Source organism: Anser cygnoides, chromosome 3 (assembly GCF_040182565.1).
Source record: "Anser cygnoides isolate HZ-2024a breed goose chromosome 3, Taihu_goose_T2T_genome, whole genome shotgun sequence".
Taxonomy (NCBI): domain Eukaryota; kingdom Metazoa; phylum Chordata; class Aves; order Anseriformes; family Anatidae; genus Anser; species Anser cygnoides.
Genome location: NC_089875.1, coordinates 74,920,565 through 74,939,088, shown reverse-complemented (window position 1 = coordinate 74,939,088; position 18,524 = coordinate 74,920,565). Strand labels below are relative to the sequence as shown.

At 47.9% G+C, this 18,524-nt stretch overlaps 1 protein-coding gene across 8 annotated transcripts in view; it reads left to right on the top strand.

Annotated features, from left to right (window-relative positions):
• Positions 1-18,524, top strand: part of PRDM1 (PR/SET domain 1) — a 111,749-nt gene that overhangs the window by 76,438 nt on the left and 16,787 nt on the right. For 2 of the 8 annotated variants that reach the window (XM_066994469.1, XM_066994468.1), the window contains exon 4: positions 11,923-12,171. In XM_066994469.1, the coding sequence (XP_066850570.1) occupies positions 11,989-12,171 (183 nt within the window). In that variant the 5' untranslated portion in view covers positions 11,923-11,988. The other 6 variants (XM_066994467.1, XM_048079203.2, XM_013175664.3 and 3 more) reach the window with 6 other exon arrangements.

The window sequence follows — 18,524 nt, the reverse complement described above, 5'->3', positions numbered from 1 at the left end:
AAGAGATCCGGTGGAAAAGAAGGTTGTGCTTGCTACACCAGGAGGGCAGGATGAAGTTTCTGACTTATTCTCTACCAAACATTGGAAAGAGTGCCTGGTTTTGCACGAGAATAGTCTCAATTTCCTGTATTTTGGAGCGTCTGTCTCACTGCAAAGCATGGCTTCTTACGTGAGGCTGCTGTCTTGCAAGGCGGATGGCTCACGTTGGGTTTTTGTAGAACCTTGATTCAGCTTCAAGGAAGGAGGAATGAAGAAGCAGAAGAGTGAACTTCTGGCAGCTGAAACCCTCCTTTCCCTGTGTTTGAGCAATCTGAGCTCTTATGAAACCTTTTGAAATCTCAGTTGCTGATGTCTTTCTGACCCCCAAAATTATTCTTGTGCAAATGTTGACACCCAGCAGGGATGATATCACTGACTTAGGAAAACACATCTAGCTTATCAGAAGCTGCAGGATTCCAACAATGTACTGGCAACACCAGCCTTTCTTTTTTTTTTCTTTTCTTTTAATTGTTTGCTGTTAGTTGGCAGATGGTATTGTGAATCAGGTTATGCATATCTGAGGGTGCAGAATAGTTTTTCGGTTCATACAAAGCTGAGCCCGTGTCACATACCAAACTGGTTTTATCCTCTGGTCTTCTACGCGTGAATTTTCTGTGAGCTTATGATTTTGCTATGTTTGCTAATTTTATGTTGACAGTTTTAATTACACACTCCCGGAGTGTATAAACAGAACAAGAACTAGATATGACCTAGAAGTAGGTCTCAGTGCAAACAGGCATATTTTCCAATTGAATACAGGCTTTGTGTAATCTGCTGAGTGGGTTGGACCCATAGCTCACCGAAATCAAAGGACATCAAAGCTTCTCCATCGACTGCCTTTTCAATCAGTCCTTAATTGTTGTCTTATTGCTGATTCTGACACTAAATTTCTTTGATTTGACTGCTGAAGGAAAGAGAAGTGAAAGTGGGGGGGAAAAAACATCAGAAAAATTTCGAGGCTGGGGCCTCCCGTGTCATGCCATTAGACAACAGGCAGGGAAAAAGGAGCAATAACAGCCCACTGCTCTGCGGACACGTGTAATGCCAGAAGAGGACTCTAAATTTCATTTTACATCTTATGTTTTTAGAGTTACGAGGTAATTCCAAAAATAAAAACGTATTTTTGTGCAGTATGGGTACTGCTGTGCATAGGAGGAAGAAGCGGGCATCTAAGAAACTAGTGGAAAACCAGAACAGTCCAGTTGGCCCAAAAGTGACAGTTTTGAGCTCTGCTGCTCAGAGTTTGGGGTTTTGCTTTTTAAATTAAAGGCGTGGCCAAGTGTTCATTATCCCTATGATAAAAGCGGTAAAAATAGGTGCGAAACGGCTCTTGTGCAATGCTGTAATTTACCTTTATTTTAAACTGGCTTACACATCTTAATACATTATGACAATCAGAATTATCAGGCCACCAGGCGGAGAGGAGTTTGTTTTGTTAATTGCTCTTGTTAAGCCTAATTACAGAATGGGGTGGAGTGGATGCGAGGGGAGGGAGGAATCTGCTAGCAAGAGGAAATTCTCAAATCCTCGGAGCGGTTCCAGGCAGTGCGTGCCGGGCAGCGAGGGCGCGGGTGCGTGCTGTGCGTGCGCGGGTGTGCAAGTGTGCCCGGCTGTGCGCGGGCACCGGGACCAGGGCGAATGTCAGGCTTTCCCTGCGGACTAACATCCCGAGATGCATGAGCTGGAGGTGGGGAACCCGCTCTGTGTGGACACATGAAGGTACAGCTAAACAAAGAGACGGGCTGTGGTTTCCTTTATGCATTAACTCCTTGCTTTTTTTTTTTCTTTTCTCTTTTTTTTTTTAGTTTTTCTTTGAGTGATGTAAATTTCTTACTTTGCTGTTCTATTGTGAGTTTCGTGTTCAGTTGAGTGTCAGATTGGTTTGCTGATGTGACAAGCTCTGACGTTACGGGGTTGCCGGCCCAATGTCGGTGTACATAGCTATGGGTTGGTATCCCAAATCCCTTTGAACCATCTTCCGCATGGCTGCAGCAGAGAAGTGCCACCCCAAAACTGCGTCGTTTTGACTTTTCAATGGGAAGCGTGCATCCACAGAGCCCCTTCTGCCCAGCAGGATTTCGTTTTGTTTGCGTGCCCCACATTAGGCTGCTGGTGACACGCCGGGGGCTGTGCCTGCCCTGCTCTGCCAGCCCGCTCGGCATCCTCGGGAGCCTCCTGGCCAGAAGTTTCTGATAAGGCGGTTTGGAGCAAGCAAAATGTAAAGCCGGCGATGATATAACAAATCTGTGATCTTCTCTGGGGTATGTTACCTGACTTGTTTGCTGCCAAGGTGGTTTTATTGTTTTGGCTACTGGGCGGAGGGAGGAGACTAGGAGAGCAGAGGAGTCACGCTTTTGTTTTGTTTAATTATAATGTATGCTTTTAATAAAACCTTTTAGTGCCGGGAATTAAATGGCACTGCAGCGCTGCACAAGAAGAAAAATGCTACTGCTGTCGTAGCTGACAGCTGAGTGGTTAGGTGGCCAGCGTGGGGCTGAGCCTCAGGAGCCCTTTCTGTGCTGGCTGGAGATACTGCTGGGTAAATGTGTTTACTTTTTCCGTAGTATTTATACTAGTTAATGTGTCGCACTAGATAAATCTACTTCCTGAGTCCATCTTTCAGCTTGCTCTCTCCCCTCCCAATTGACAAATGGTTTGAGTTTGACACTGTTTTATCAGTCGAGCCCCTGCTGGGTGCTGCATGCCTGCTAGGTTTTGCTTTATCGTGAAAAGTGAATTATCTGCAATATTTTGTTACCATCTAACTAGCAGTTGGCAGGCTTTCATAGAGGAACTGATTTGGATTTCAGCAAGGGGAGGCTGTTGTCTTTCTCTGCAAAGCCCCGTTGTTGCTCTCCAGGAAAACAAAAGATCCCGGAGCTTTCTGCACCGCAATCTGCTGCTGTCCCACTTTCAAGGAGGTGTTTTGTTTGTTGCGGCAGCTTCCTATCTGAAAATGATAAATCGGCGGACGTGTGCGCTGCTCTAAACCTCTGTCTCCAGGGCTTTGTGTTCACTTAGGGTAAAATACATTATTTTGTGGTAGCCTCTGGTGTGATTTAAACTTCATTTAAAGATTACAAAGCAAAAGGGAAAGCATCAACATCTTTAGCAGTGGTAGTTTGATGAGGAATAGCTGTCAGGAGAAGAACTCTACTGACTTACCTCAAGTGGGTTTCAAATGCATTAGGGATTCATTAATATTAATAGTAGAACGGACATTTCCTGCATTCGTTTGACATCTTCCACTCTCTCCTTTTTTTTTTTTAAAGAGCAACTTGGAGTGCAGTTTTAACACTTATTCAAGTTAATACAAGGATGATAAGCTAAAGTTAAACAGAAGGAGACCCCTGAGTGTGTGGGGTCGGTCTCTAGGAGTCCTGGAATTTGGTGCTCTGCTTCACAGAAAGATTGTGGTAAACTGCGGGGCAGTTTGTGAAACGGGTCCACTGGGTCCAGTAGGAACCAGAAGAAACTGGTGTGAGATCCCAGTTCTGGGAGGGTGACTGGAGGGTCGCTATCAAAGCGGCATGTGAGCGTTAATAACCGTATAGATTTCTAAAGCGAGCACGGTGGCAGCTTGTTTGTATGTTCAGGGGTGAAAAAAGAAAAACCAATCCATTTTTCAGTCTCAAAATGTCTTGTGAGGTTGGCTGGACGGTTTGGTATGAAAAATGAGTGAATCTAAGGTAAATTATATTTGTTTTCTATCTTTGAAGTCCAGTGATGCACATTTTTATCATTCTGTTCTGTCACCAGTAGGATTCCCAGCCTTCTCCAACAACAAAAAAAAAAAAAAAGAAAAAGAAAAAGAAAAAAGGGAATTTGAGAAAAACACCAAATACCTTTGAAACGTAATACAAAACCGGGAACACTGTCAGCACCAGGAGGAAACACGTAATGGTGATGATCGTTTTTCAGTATCTTGCCCAGCACATCACAGTGCGACCCTCTGGGCCCTTCAGCTAGGGAGAGCTCCTGGCAGCAAAGCGAAGCAGGGGCTTGCTTGCCATAGAAAGCGTAGCTGAGAGCTGCAGCCCGTGAAACGTCAAAGGAAAAGTGTAAGTCCGCACAAAGCGCCTCGTCTGGCAAAACTGGAGATGCAGCAGCCAGAAATACAGCAGCGCACACGAGTTTGGCAGCTCTTCCTGACAGGGTGATTTGAATTGTCGGTGTGCGTCTGCTCTACTTGTTGAGCCTAATGAAAAGTACAGTTTAATCACTGGTGTGCCAAATTGAGCATGATTAGCTGTTATTGCAGATTAGTGCATTGTCTGGGGCTCCAGAATTATTGATCCGGGTTCTGTGTGCTGATGTTTTCCGTGCCCTCTGCCGTAACCTCTTCTTAATGCCTCGGGGAGGGGAGCAGGGAAGGAGAGGAGGAGGAGGGAAGTCCAGATGGGAAGAAAACAGGTCCTGAAAAGACCACATAGGAACTAGGTCAGGTACTCTGGAGATTAAAGAAGCATGCTTCATCCCTGGACGCAGGAGGCAGGGACAAGTAGCATACAATTACGAGGAATTAGAACGGCAACAAGTAGTGCAGATTTATCAGCTTTAATTGTCTATTGTCAGGACAGAGCCCTTCTTGTAGATCAGGCGCTGCCAATGCTTTAATACCTCTAATGGACTCTCTATTGTGGGATTATCTCTCCTAAGGACAATGTCTTTCTTTCAAACTAGTTGTTTTGGGAGAGGGAAAAAAAAAAAAAAAAAGAAGAAGAAGAAGGAGCTGCAGCCCTAGGTTTTTTCTCTCTGTGGCTTGTCCCATTCTGCAGGAAGTAGCCGAGAGCCCAGTGCTGCTCTTCTTTCAGCAGCACCGATTCCTGCAGGGGAGCCGAGAGATACCTATTGAACATTAACCCCCTTTGCTCCACCTTCCCCAGCGAGCTCCTCCAGAAACAATAGCGGGTTGATAAAGAGCAGATAAGCAAGGACACAGGGCTTAAGAATCTCTCGGCTATCTTTATTTTAAAAGCTTTCCTGGGTTTTGCAAAGTAAACATTACAACATTTAAAGAAGGATAAGGTGTCAACTGTTTAATGAGAAGTGGTGTTTAATAGCAGAGGAATTCTTCCCTCCCCCACGCAACACACAGGTATGAAAAGACTGTTATTTCACCACTGTGGGCTAAGAAAGGTGGAGAAATGACAACTGTACTCTGAGAAGCTTAAAGTGTGGTCAGTCTGCCCGTCCCAGCCAAATTCCCTAACCAGTGACGTGCTGTCACTCTTTTGAATCCTTTGGTCCTAGGTGCGTGGTAGCAGCATTGCTGGGTCCGTGATAATCCATGGATAAATATTTTCATTTCCACCGTATGCACTTTGTCATGGTGCAGAGCTGTTGTTTTCGTTAATCTGTTTTGAAATGTGCTCCGTGGCCAGTCCTTTGTCTGAGAAGAGTGGCGTGGTTCCTCCACCCATGGATCTCACCCTGCTTCAGCTGTGCTCACCAGCTCCACGCAGCCCAGCAGCCTGGGGAGCACTTGAAATGAAACCAGAACGGTGCAGGGACAGAGTCTGAAGTTTCACCATGGTTCACCATGGTTCAAATGAGGAGAGGAATCCCCAAAAAGTGTCAGGATCGTCAGGTTGGGAAGAGGCAGGCGAGTTGAGTTCTTGCAATTAATTCTGAGCTGGCTTTGTTACTTCAGATTGCTGTGAGGTGGGTGCAGGGCTGACAAGTCTGACATACTCATAGGAGTGACTCTTCTAATATATATATGCACGTATAGCATCCCATCCCTCCTCCATAACACGTGGAAATTAGGAAAATTTCCCAAAACACACCTCCTTTATCAGGCTTGTGCTCTGACACCAGTGAGGTTGGTAAGTGGTTGGAATGGGCCAGGCTGTTTTAATTCATTTTCCCACGGGTTCGGTTGCTACAGGCAGAATATTCAAAAATTTGGAAGGTAGATTTTTGTGCTCGTGTTTTCTCGTCCAGTATAAATCTGAGTTGATAGAAACACATAAAGACAACGCAAGTGTTGCTGTGTGGGCTCCTGGCTGTCATCCCTACTCTCCCAAGACCACTATTACTCCCAAGTGTGATGGGAAGGCTGCTGGTCACCAAGAGGAGACCATCTGTGGTCATCACTGTGAGGCATTTCCCTTCTCAGAAAGGTCAGGGAGAAGGCTCCTTACATTAGTCAATTCTCCTCTTCCAGACCCTGAAGTCTGTTGCCTTCTCCTACTCTTTGAAGAAAAAAAAAAAAAAAATAGTGCAATGACAAAGCTGCTGCTGGTGGTTTCTCAATACCTTCACCCCAGCTTGCCTCCTGGGAAACAAGGGCGCGTGGCTTCACACTGTTTCGTCTTTGCTGCCTGGCTGCGTTCACAGCAACGAGAAGCCCAACTTCTCACGGTGACTTCTCACCCTCCTGATAGCATGCCCAGACAGCCTCGGCTCCTTTTCCTCAAACGCGAGCCCCAACAAGAGGAAATGGCTGAAGTTTACTTCTCGCTTCTGCGTGCTGCAAGGCTGTTTTTTCCATTAGGGGAGGGTGGTTTGGGCTTATTCAGAAGTCATCTGAACAGTATTTTAATACGGCCTAGCTGGAAACAGAAAGGGATATGGTATTTTAGTTCAGCTCCTTTTTTTCTCTTTTTAAGGAAAATTTCCGTAGAGGTTAAAAGAACAGTGAAATCAAAGGAGCCACCAAGGCTTGCACTAGGCAGTAGCTGACAGTGCAGCCAAAAGATCTGCTCATGCTATTGCATGGCAGAGACAAAAATAAACGTAAAGGCATTTGGAAGTGCTAGGAGGCAATGACCAGGGTGCTCTGTAATTAAAGGCAGTCCCTGAAAGCTGCATGTACTAATTCAAAAGCCTCCTGGCTACAACATACACCACCCCAAATGCCCTTGCAAAAACCTTCATGTAGATTCAAGCGTAATTTTAATTTCTCTCCTTATAGGCAGTCCCATGCTGGAGTAGTCCAGGGCATACAAAGCCTCTGAGATCATATCTGAAGCCTATAGGCTGTGTTTTGCAAAGGTCAGGCCACCGTGTGAGAAGGCTGCAACTCGTCCCGTCGCACAGTCTCTGGGATGTGCTGGGTGTCTTTCCCTGGGCTCTGGCAGTGGCCACGTTTTCAGAACCGCGGCCCCGAAACGTGAGCGTATCTCAGCAGAACTTGAAAGAGGCTCTGCTGCGAGTTTTCTTTCTCAGTTGGCTTTTGAAAGATGTGCAGTCGTGCGACTACATCGTGTACCTTCCCCGAGTAATGACCACAACTGGTCCCCAAATGTTTACCAGCACAAGGATGCCTACATGCAGGAAGTGGGAAAGGGGGGTGGGTCTGGTAGTTACCCTTGATGTGGTCAATCTGCCACTGACCTTGTTTGGGGAAGGGGAAGGGGAGGATGTGAAAATGAGACTGCGCTTTAATCTCTCGTGTGCATTTTATCTCCCCTCCGACTTTCTGAAGCAGTTTCATCTATTAGAGCCAGCTCCCTTCCCTCCTTCTTCCCCTCACAATTACAGCTCTCGCAGGCGCAGGGAGAACAGCAGCAGCAGCAGCAGCTGAGGCTGAGGCGCGCTGGCTTGTTGTTGAGCTGAAGTGGTGATAGCATCAAAGGAAATGGATGGGGATTTCTGAGATCAGAGCTGTTAGGGCCATTCATGATTTGTTGCCAGGCTGAAAGCTGCTGCAGAGAGAGCTGCCTAAGAAATGCTGATTAATAAGGTAATTGAGGTTTTCTATGAGCGAGAAGGAAAAAATGAAAATGTGACTAAAAATGTTCTTTTCTGAAATGAACAACATTTTGAGATTGCACATTCCAGACAATAGCAGCTACTGGTATGAAAGATTTTTATAAAAGAGCAGAAAACTGCTGGTTGAGTAGGGCGTCTTTATGTTTCTCTGTTAAGGAGGAAGGTCAGAAGGTCAATCTATATATTTCTTTAATAGCAGAGGTTCTTTTATGATTCTGACTTCGGCACACATTCTTAGCAATTTGTTTCTGTCTCTTCTTTCTTGATAAACTCACTTTTATTCCAGATCAGACACCGCTAGGCTAGCCCTGCGTGCCAGCGAAATCCCTTCTGCACCACTGTAGTTCTGGGCTCAGGCTGCTCTTGGCTTCGCTGAAACACCTGGAGCTAATTTCGGGCTAGCCTCAGAGTGTGCCACGGAGTTATTTGAAGTCCGTGCGTTGCACGGGCTGCACTCGCCTCCCCTGGCCCTGGGGAGAGATCCGTACTGACCTGCGATATTGGCATCCTCCTGTCGTCCTGATGGATATTTCGCCTCATATGATCTGATCTGTTCTCTGCCTCCTCTTCTCCTCCGGCCCCAAAAGCATTCTCAGTTCCTTGAAAGAGAGATTTGCTTTTCTCCAGCTTTCCTTCACATTAAGAAGATCAGGCTCTGAAGGAAACGCATCAACCCTTTTTTTTTTTTTTTTCTTCTTCTTGCCCCCCCTTTCTTTTTTCAAGCTAACAGGGAAGTGAAAAGCTCTGAAACAGCTGCCTCTCAAAGTGAGACTATTTTTTGGTAAAATAATCACCTTCAGTATGACTACATTGTTTTTCTGTTCTATGCGGTGTGACTCAGCATCAGTTAATTAACCCAATCAAGTAGGCCGGATTTCTCTCCTTTAATGAATGGTTCTTCCTACTTCAGAGCCTTCCTAGACCTCGTTTTGGATGTGCCTCGGTTTTACTGTGTATATCCAATTACGTTTCTATCCCGCAGCCCAGCGCTCGGGCCACCTCTCTTGTGGAATTGCACAGGGGTGGAAGTTAAGCCAGGACACTCGCTTGCGAGCAGTTGCCCTACTTATGTCTGCTGCCACGAGCCCTCCTGTGCTAGAGCCTTCGGAAGGCTCAGATATACCCAGATATACTATTCTCGGCATCGCAGGCCAAAAATGGCAAGTAAATCCTTTTCGCCCGTCTTTTTATCAGGGGGAGGAGGAGCAGGTTAAGGGAAAGGGATGTGTGTACACCTGTCAGAGACACTGACAGGCATCCGGCTGCGTAAAACGTGCTTTTCCCTTCTTTCTTTTTCCTGTAAAGAAACGCCTAACGTCCCGATCACCCCAAAATAGAAGCGTGCGTTTGTTTAGAAGAGGAATGTGAAACAAAGTGTTGGGGAAGCAGTGAGAAATATGTTTGCAGACGTGATACGAGAAGGCAAAGGAGGAGAGTTGCCTTTGGGTGAACCAGCTCGTGTTTGCAGTGGGCTGTGGATGGCTATAAATGGAGTTGTGCATCATTGTTCCTCTGGGCTGGAGGATTCCTCACTGAAGGGACAGGACCACTGAAGGAAGTAAGGCATCTGGTTGTTGTGTAATGAGAAGCAGGAATGCTCTTAATAATAAACAAACAGGACATTGTATGCCATCATCACAGGATGTCCTTCCTTCAGCCAACATGCTGACTTGGGTCGGAGGAAGAAATGGGGTTCAGGGTCCGCTAATTACTATACCACCCCTCCTTCCACGGCCAGCATGCTCCCAGATCATCCCTTGCCTGTTGCCTTTCACAAGGACCAGTGCTGGTTTTCTTTTTTTCTTTTTATCACACTGCAAAAGAGGTGTCAAGTTTTAAAATGCCGCCTGCTTTGTCTTTCTCTCCCGAGCTTCCCTGTTGTTATGTTGGGAGAGGGAGATTTTATTTAAAGGAAGAAACGGAGGGGTTTTTCCTCATCCCTTTCACAAACGTTGATTAGAAGGAGGGTCTAGAAAGGCATAAAATCAAAACAAGGAGACTCCTGGAATGGGCATATCAAAGCTCTGTAATCTCTCGGATTTGACAGTAGGGGCTTTAAATCAGAGTTTCAAACCCTCGCTCTGTAACCTAGAAGGCATTTGGAGGCGCAATTTTTAGAGCATCCTGTATACTTAAAGGCGGGGGGGGTGGGGGGGTGGGAACGGGGACCTTTGGGGCTGTGAGCTTCAAACAGCACGGGAAAAAAAAATGAATGTCTGGCAATAAAAGGGGTGTCCCCGCGTGGGGAAGGGGTCCGTGTGTGGGGAAGGGGTCCCCGCGTGGGGAAGGTGGCCCCGTGTGGCAAAAGCAGCGGCGGCGCCCGGCTCTCCCCTGCCGTGCGGTCCTGCTGGCCGGGCAAAAAAAAAAAAAAGAGCAAAAAACCTCCGAAAAGGGGGCAAAAGGAGCAAAGAGATCCGCGTTTGCCCGGCTCGGCGCCGAGGGCTGGGGCTGCAGGTATCGCCCCACCTCCCGCGGGCGGCCGGCGGCGCACCAGCCGGGCGGCTCATTGGGAAGCCGGGGCAGGGAGGGAAGGGGAGCGGGCTGCCGAGAGCTTTGCTGTCGCACTCAGCCCTCCAGTGTTTCCGAGAGGCAAAAGCAGCGAGCGCGGCGGGCAGCACCTGTCTGCGGCGGGAGGAGGAGCGGCAGGGAGCGGAGGCGCTAGGTGTGAGTCAGTCTCCCGGGGACCCAGCGGCTGGAAGGAAGGAGAAATGTTTACTCGGTAGATATGAGCCAGGCTCGCCTCGGACGGTGGGCTTCTGCGGGGAAACGCTCGCCGACTCAGCCCCGGTAAGCAGCGCGATGCCGCCGAGCCGCCGCCGGGCTCGGCCCTTCCCCGACCGGGGGGACCGGGGGGGACCGGGGGCCGGGGGTCGGCTCCCCGCCGGGACGAGCCCGGTCCCGGCTCCCCGAGCTCGGCGGCGGCTCCCCGGGGGTTTTCTCTCGGAGCCCTGCCCGCCTCGGCACGCTGCGAGGCCGCCGGTGCTGTCCCCGGGGGGGCAGCGCCCCCGGCCCCCTCCAGCCCTTGCCCGGCGCCCCCCAGCCCCCGGCTCGGGGCTTTGGGAGCTCCTCGCCCCGCCGTGCCTCCTGCCGGGAATTTGGCTGCCTTTGCCGAGAAGGAGAAAAAAATAATAAAAAAAAAAGGACAGGAAAAGAAGGGAAGAGCTCGCCTGCCCGGCTGCTCGCCGTTCCCGGCGCAGGCACGGAGTTTGGTCCTTTATTTACCTTGCGGATACGGCGTCCTGCTACCTGCCCGGCGCTGTGCGCCCTCGCACAGCTTTTGCCCCGGCCAGAAAGGGGCAGGGGAGGAGGACTGGAAGGAATTTATCTTGCGAGGAATCCTACTCAGTGCTTTGAGCGAGTAATTCTCAGAGGCGCCGTCAAAATCAAAAGGGATACAAGAACTTTTTTACTTTTTTTTTTCTCTCTCTTTTTTTTTTTTTTTCAATTCCCCCCCCCGCTCCTTTTCTTTTCTTTTTTTTTTTTTTTTTGGTCCCCGGGAATATGTTGCAGTGCTTTGTGAAGGGCTGTTGCTGCAGTGATGCTGGCAGGATGTCGGCTCTCTCAGCCTCCCATGCCAAAGGATAAGGGGACGTCAGGAGGAGGAGGAGGGGGGGGCCAGGTTGTTTTGAAAGTTGTTTGTGTGTTGAAAGCCGGTGGGAAAGTTCAGGCTTCCCCATTTGGAAAAGGCAAGGCTGGGTTCCGCTCTTCCAACATGCGCTTTCCATTTTTAGCTTCATTCAGACGCAGACAGCAGCTCCTTTCCTCTTCCTCTCCTTGTTTGTGACACTTTTCTGAGGCAGCCTTTCCACAGGCAACTAAGTGGTCTCGCGGCCATGACCCCGCGTTTTCTTCGGCATGGAGTACTTTTTTTTCCTCTGAGGCATTAAGGAGAGGCTCTGAAAAAGGTAAAGCAGTTGTCAGCCTGGGGATTTTTTCCTCTTTTGTTTTCGTTCCCTCCTCGTTATTACCGAGGCTGGCATTTTAAGGCGCTGCTTCAGTCAGAGCAGCTTAGTTTACACTGCTTTTTGGCTATTACTCAACTGTACCAACTATCCTGCGTACGCTTTTAAAGTGTCACAGACTACTGTATTAGTCACGCTGTCTCAACGGAAACCACAACACTGAAGGACAATGAGGATTAAAGGCTGTTTTCTTATTTTCCAGGCTGCTACACAGTGTAGCTCGGACGCTGTGAGTTTCAAGAATCTGGTGAAAGGGAGAGAGTGGACAATGAAAATGGACATGGAGGATGCTGACATGACTCTGTGGACGGAAGCCGATTTTGAAGAGAAGTGCACGTACATTGTAAACGACCACCCATGGGATCCCAGCGCCGACGGAGGCACCCTAACTCAGGCAGAGGCTTCCTTGCCAAGGAACTTGACTTTCAAATACGCATCGAACTGCAAAGAGGTAAGCGGCAATGCTCTGGGGAAGGTTGGAGTCAGACGAGCCAAATCACGGCGCTTTGGAAAGCGTGCGCTCACCCTGGCTTCCACTCTTTAATGCACACACGCACGCACCACCACCACCAACAAATGCTGCCCACCGACTTTTCAGACGGGACCCTCATATTGCTTTTAAGAACCTGCGAACTGGTCATCTGTCCTGTAGTATTTTCATTGGAACTCGCAGCCAGCCTGTCCCTCAAGCCGGGTCTGTACCAATTCGCAAACAGTTAAATTTTCACACAATTTGAGCAGCATCTGAATAAGCATATTTAAACTGTGGGGCAGTTCTCTGTGCCAATTTCTAGACTGCTGTTTGCCAGGACCATTCATTGCCTCTGGCTCAGAGATTAAAGTGCCTCGGTTGTCCAATAAATAGCTTTAAAAAAAAAGTAGAGGGAAAAAAAACAAATTCCTGGAAATGTGTTTAATTATTTCTTTTTGTTTTCCCTTTGGTTATGAAATTGCTTTATTCTTTTCATGAGCTTGCCGTGTTCCCGACTTCCTAAATTCTTAAAAACACCGGCATATCGATTAAGGAAGTGATGGTAGAACTGCTGCAAGTTTGACAGCAGGATGGCCGTAGCTTAAATTAACTTGTGTTTATCTGGGACAGTATCTTCACTGGTAGCTGGCCGTGCGAGTCCGTCCTATCCTCGTCCCTGGAGTGGGTACATTCTTTGTTGTTGTTTCAGAAGGGCTGGAAAGAAATGAGCCCGGATGAGCAATTTGGTTTTGTGTTTACTCCTTCATATAGAGTAGCTATTATAGCTAGGTGTGATGTTCGGCAGGGTAATAACCCAAGGGACAACCCTTCATTTCTCCTTGTGCTGAGACTTGTGGTATAGCAGCTATTACCTGTGCTTCTACTTTGGCTAAACACACTGACCACAGAGCTGAAAAGAAGAGGTACACTCATCTGTGCCTATCAAATATTTCCTTCCAGAGCAGGTACTTGTTTAATCCTGCAGACAGAAATAGGGCCGGACCCCCGGCTGGAGGGTATTGGCACCTAGGAATTTAGCTTGGCAGCGCCTCGTATGATGCCTGGAAGTATTGCTAAGAGGTTAGAGCTAAATTCCCATGTAAAATCACTCTTCTCTTCACATCTGCCCTGCCCTGCCCCGCAGAACTTGGCAGAGGGAGGACGTGCTCCCGAAAAAAAAAGCGCCAACCTTGTTTTGCCTTTTTGCATCGGGAGACAGGCCTTACTTTTGGGGGGAGAGAAAGCTGCGGCTCCGCGTGCGATGCAGAGCGAGCTCTGGGCTGTCCGGGCAGCCGTCCGGGAACGGGCTGGCTGCTCGGGCTTCTGGCTCTGGTTCTGCTGCCGCGGCGGCGGGTGTCCGAGGAGCTTTCAAAATTCCCAGTGGTGTGTTTGGAAATACCAGCGTGCAATTTCCTCGCGCTGTAGCTCAGCTGGCTGAATCAGGGTGGGAGGATTGCTATGATCTCCGTATAGGAGGTGGGGGGAAAGAAAAGTTGTTGAGAGATTCCTACTTCTGCCTTGTCAAGCGTGACCCGTACAGCTCCTTGCTAGTGGGAGTCTGAATATAGGACATCCTCCTTTTGTTCTCCCAAGTTCCCCATGCTCGTTTATTTGCACCGAGTAGCACCTACCGTCAGGAGCAGTAGCAACTTCTGAGCCCTGGCAATTTCTAATATAGCCCTGAAAGAAAGACCCTTTTTCTTTCCTTTTTTCTTTTTTTTTTTTAACGTGAAAGCTCCCATGCTGTAAGTGTATGGACAGGTCACTCGTCTGCTGCTTGTCTGTGGGGTGAGATAGCTGCAAATGGCATAACCCTTTTGTCTTCTTGCAACTCCTGACCTGAAGCGTGATTTTTTTCTATCTGCCTTACAAGTTTGATTTTGTTCAGTGGGATTGGGGCTGGGTGTGTGTTGTGCTTACACACTGGCATTTGTGGGGTCAGAGAGGGAGCCTGATCCTGGTTTTGACCTCATGGAAAACCACTGGTGTCCTGACAGCCCGATAGGGTGGGTTTTTTTCACTCGCAACAGGATGAGGTAAGACTTCGGGGGATGCATGCGTGCGTGTTCGCCAGTGGATTTCAGATGTGAGCTGTCTTCATTGTTAACTTTCGGGGGAACTGTGGCTTCATCTGGCTGAGAGTTTTAAATGCTGAGTCAATTTATTGACAAAAACATATATAATACATCGCTTGTGAAATGCTAAATGCTGTCATGATTAGATCATGGACTGCTAAGGCTGTCATGATTAGCACAATATCTCCATTTGGAGTAGGAAAAGTACTGCGTGCCTGCCTAGGAGGGAGGAAGTACAACTGCTGTTGTTTGGGGAGGGTTGCATTCTGTGTTTCTTTTCCTTGCATGCTTTGTCAAGCAAGTAGCGCCTCTGTAAAGGTTTACTGAATTTGCAAGGGAGTCCGTGACACATCATACTCTTGTTTATTCTTGGATCTTGATCGGGGATTTTTCTGAAGGACACATTTTTCATTATGAGTTCACAGTATGTGTCAGCATTTTGAAAAATGAATTACTACTGCTTGTAACATTTTAGGCTGCTAGATTTACGTGAAGGCATTTATTTATTTCTATGCGTGAATTATTTATCTTTGCTTCAGTTCTCGCAGTTGACAAAAAATGATGAAACACGGTGCCAAAATCACACTCTAGCAGGCCGTATGTGAATAATCCTTTGCATGTGAACATTTAGAAGCTTTTTTTTTTTTTGGATAATTTTTCCCTTTGGTCTCAGTCCTTAGAGAGCAAACAGCCCTTCTTGACACCAAACGCCAGTTATTCTGCTCTCTTGAAGGCTGTTAGTGCCCCATCCTGGTCCGTGAGTTTGACAGGGAGAAACCTATCTCGGCAAACCCATGACTTGGTTGCGTTCCTCTGATAAGGGATGGACGCTGAATTCTGAAGTGGTGATTTGGAACTGTTGCCAAGTGTACCCGTCTGACCTCAGAGACTTGCTCTCGTGCACAGCTTTTATTTTATTTCTTTAATATACAATCAGAGAGGAAGCAGTCTGGAAACATTTCCTCTCATGGCATCCCTTTTAGAAAAGTGCTAGCTGAGTGAAGGGGTTGAATTTATGTGGGCTTATGCAACTGTAAATCTCATAGTGAAGAAAAATCTGTGTTGTTCCAGGGCACACGATGGCCTGCCCTGATTTACATTTGGAAAATACTGTTAGTTCACAGTGCACTGAAGCCAGTAAGGTTTATTTCGCTCTTTTGTTCTTGTTATTTTTAAAGCAATTTATTGGCCCCATTGCAAAACATCCTCCTCTTTCAGAATTCATAGGAGTTGTTGTTTACTTCCAGTGCCCTCACTCCACACAAAGATGTAGGAGCGTTGGTCTCTTAAAGTGCTTTTTAATACCGAATTCAGACTCAGACCCGCTCTCTCGTCCGGGAGCTGCGGGCTGGTCGGGATGCACACTGCAACCCATGCAACCCACCCCACTGATGAAGACAGATATGCTGAGACGGCAGGGAGGTCAGCGCTGCCCATAAAGCATCCCCTGGAAGGGCTCCCATGGGGTCGGATGAAGCACAGGAGCATCGAAATGTCTCAGCAGGAGGGCTGGTGGCCGGCGCGGCGGCTCGGCCCCCGGCGCTGCATTAGGACCCTGGTCAGTTCCAGGGACGCGGCGGTCCCTGGGCTGGGTGCTCCCTGCCACACAGCCCCCGTGCCCCCACGTACCGGGTTCCTTCCCTGCAGCCCCTCATCAGGGTGCAGCCGCTGTTTCTTCCCACCGTGGGCAGCCCCTTGCCAGCGTGGGTCCCTGCTGTGCATCCCCGTCCCGCAGCACCGGGAGCTGGTGTTAAACGTGGTGATGCTCGGGTTTGATTTAACCTTCGTGGTACAAATGATGTTGTAGTGAAAGGAGAAAAGTGTCAGAGGCCCGCTTGTGGGAGTGCTAAAAGTTTTCAAGTGGCTGTAGCTTGAGGAGAGAGGGGATAAGTGTTTGCAGGTAGAGAAGATGTTGTTCTGCAAATAGCATCGTGCTCCTTTCCTGCGTGGCTCAGGCACGGCACGCTTGCAGAGGCTGCATAAGGGCAGTAGGCTTTTATTTGCACAGGGAGAGCTCAGGCCACGCTCCTCTGTGGTTCCCTGCCTTGAGACTGTTTCACAAGGTCTCATCAGAGAGGGAGAAATGTGCTGAAGGACACCTGGTGGACACAAGTCTGAAATGCCTCTCTGCGATGGCTTGTCGGCAGCCGGGAGCCAGCTTCCCCTCAGGCTTGATGTGGGGCTCCTTCGCTGCTCTGCCTACAGCCCTCGGCAGCTCTGTACTTCGTGGGCTCCTGTTGAGCAGCCCCCGAAGCCACCACAGTGGGGCAGGAGCCCCTTTTTGCCTGAGCAGGGGGTCTGATGGTGGCGTGGAACCAGCCGCTGATTTGGCACTGATGGTGCCCCTCTCCTGGAGGGTAGCCCTCCTCAAACACAGTGGCTGAGCTCCTGGGGACACAGCAGAGGCCAAGAATCACTGATCAGAAAGCAACCCTTGGTTAAAACTCAGCTGGGCAGCTTTAGACCGGTTTAACAAAGCACCCAGAACATCTTCTGCCAAAACACCCTTCTGATAGGTACGGGGTGAGAAGCTGCCTTCATGTTCTGCCGCACCAGGGGAGAAGCAAACGCTGTATCTAAGGTGGATATCAAAAAGTATCTGCTGTGTCAGAGCCACCAGTGCACAGCGAGTGTTTCAAGTTGACTAGTTCAAGGAGTGACTTCTAGAGATTCTGAGAATTTCATTAAAGTCATTTTAATTAAGGGCAAGATATTTTAAAACCGTGAAAAGAGACTCAGGCTACCTTGCAGTCAAACTGGTAGGGTGTGCTGTAGCTTGGTTGTGAACTTTTCTTGAGAGGCCAGATGGATGTAAATGAAGATATATGGGGAAGATGAGAAGAACATCTGCCTTTTTCAGCTCTCTATGAGAAATGCACAAGCAAGACAAAAATAAAACTGAGCCACTGAGCTTGTTTCAGCTTGTGGTAGGTGTAGGAAAATTTCTGGAAGTCCCTTTTCTCTCTCTTCAGTCCAGATGCACAGATCAATGGAGCATTTAACTACCTCTACTGTTGACGTTATTTTTTTGGTGTGGTGTTCTGAAACACATGTTAAAACACAGACAAGCACAAACAACAACCACACCACATACACCCAGCAATCTGTTTCCGGGTGGATTATCTCCTTGATGCTGTGGCTGTTATTTGTTCCCTTTATTTTGACATCTAACGTGAAATTATGCTGGGCACTACTTGTTTACTGGGATTTTTAAGCTTAACCAGTACACAGACAAGTATTTCTCTGTCTCTCTTCCTCTCTCACACCGAAGGTGAGACAACAGAAGAAAATGTAGCATGAGAAAATCACAGGGCTCAGCTAATTTGTGAAGTGGTGCCTACAGCCCAAGGTTTTTACTGTCCTTTGCCACGATGGGCTGTTACAAAGAAAATAAAAGCTCACAGAAGTGAGCTATCTGCAGGGTTTGGTGCCTGCTAATCTGCTTTGGTAAGAACCTTGATTCCTTGCTGAGTACAGACAGCAGTAATCCCCATTCTCAGTGTTTATCAACAACCTCTGCTATTACTGTCTTGTTCTGAGATCCCAATGAGTGAAAAGACAATTTTTAAGTGGCAAGATGTGTGAAGGGAACATGATTGATACATTTTGCCATAGAAGTTTTGTTACAATACTGAATTAATAGGCTTTTTACCTTCCTTTTTATCCCCGTCCGAGAAGCAGGATCGATCTTGCAAAGTCTTGGGTTTTTTGGTTTACAGAATTGCTGGTTTTTAAACATTCTTTGGCTATATTAAATTTAAGAAGATTGCTGAGGAACAGAGAGAGACAAAACCAATAACTCAGCAGTGTTTTGCAAAGGGTTACTCTAAGGCACGTTCTTCTGAATAATGATGAATTGCTTCCTGATTTGTGGTCAGTGACTTTTTTTGGTATAATTACTGTCAAGAAGGAAGCTGAACAACTAGAGTACATTTCTTAGACCTAGCATAGTGGAGCATTTTCATCAAAACCCTTACGCCTTTTTGACCAAACCCACTTGACATGTGTTACCGGAACTGCTGCCTCCTTTTTATAAAAGAGGGTGATCTGTGAGTACATGTCCCAAAGCCATTTCGTGTTCTGTTTTGTATGCCACCGCTGATGAGAGGATTGTAGGTCTTTTTTTTGTTGTTCTCCTTTTAGCTATCAGGAAGGGTACAGAGTGAAAGGGAGCTGGGGGGGGGGGGGGGGGGGGGGGTTTCATTTTGACCTGGAGGGGCAGTCATTCCAATTCCTAACTTACTAGAATAGTTGGCT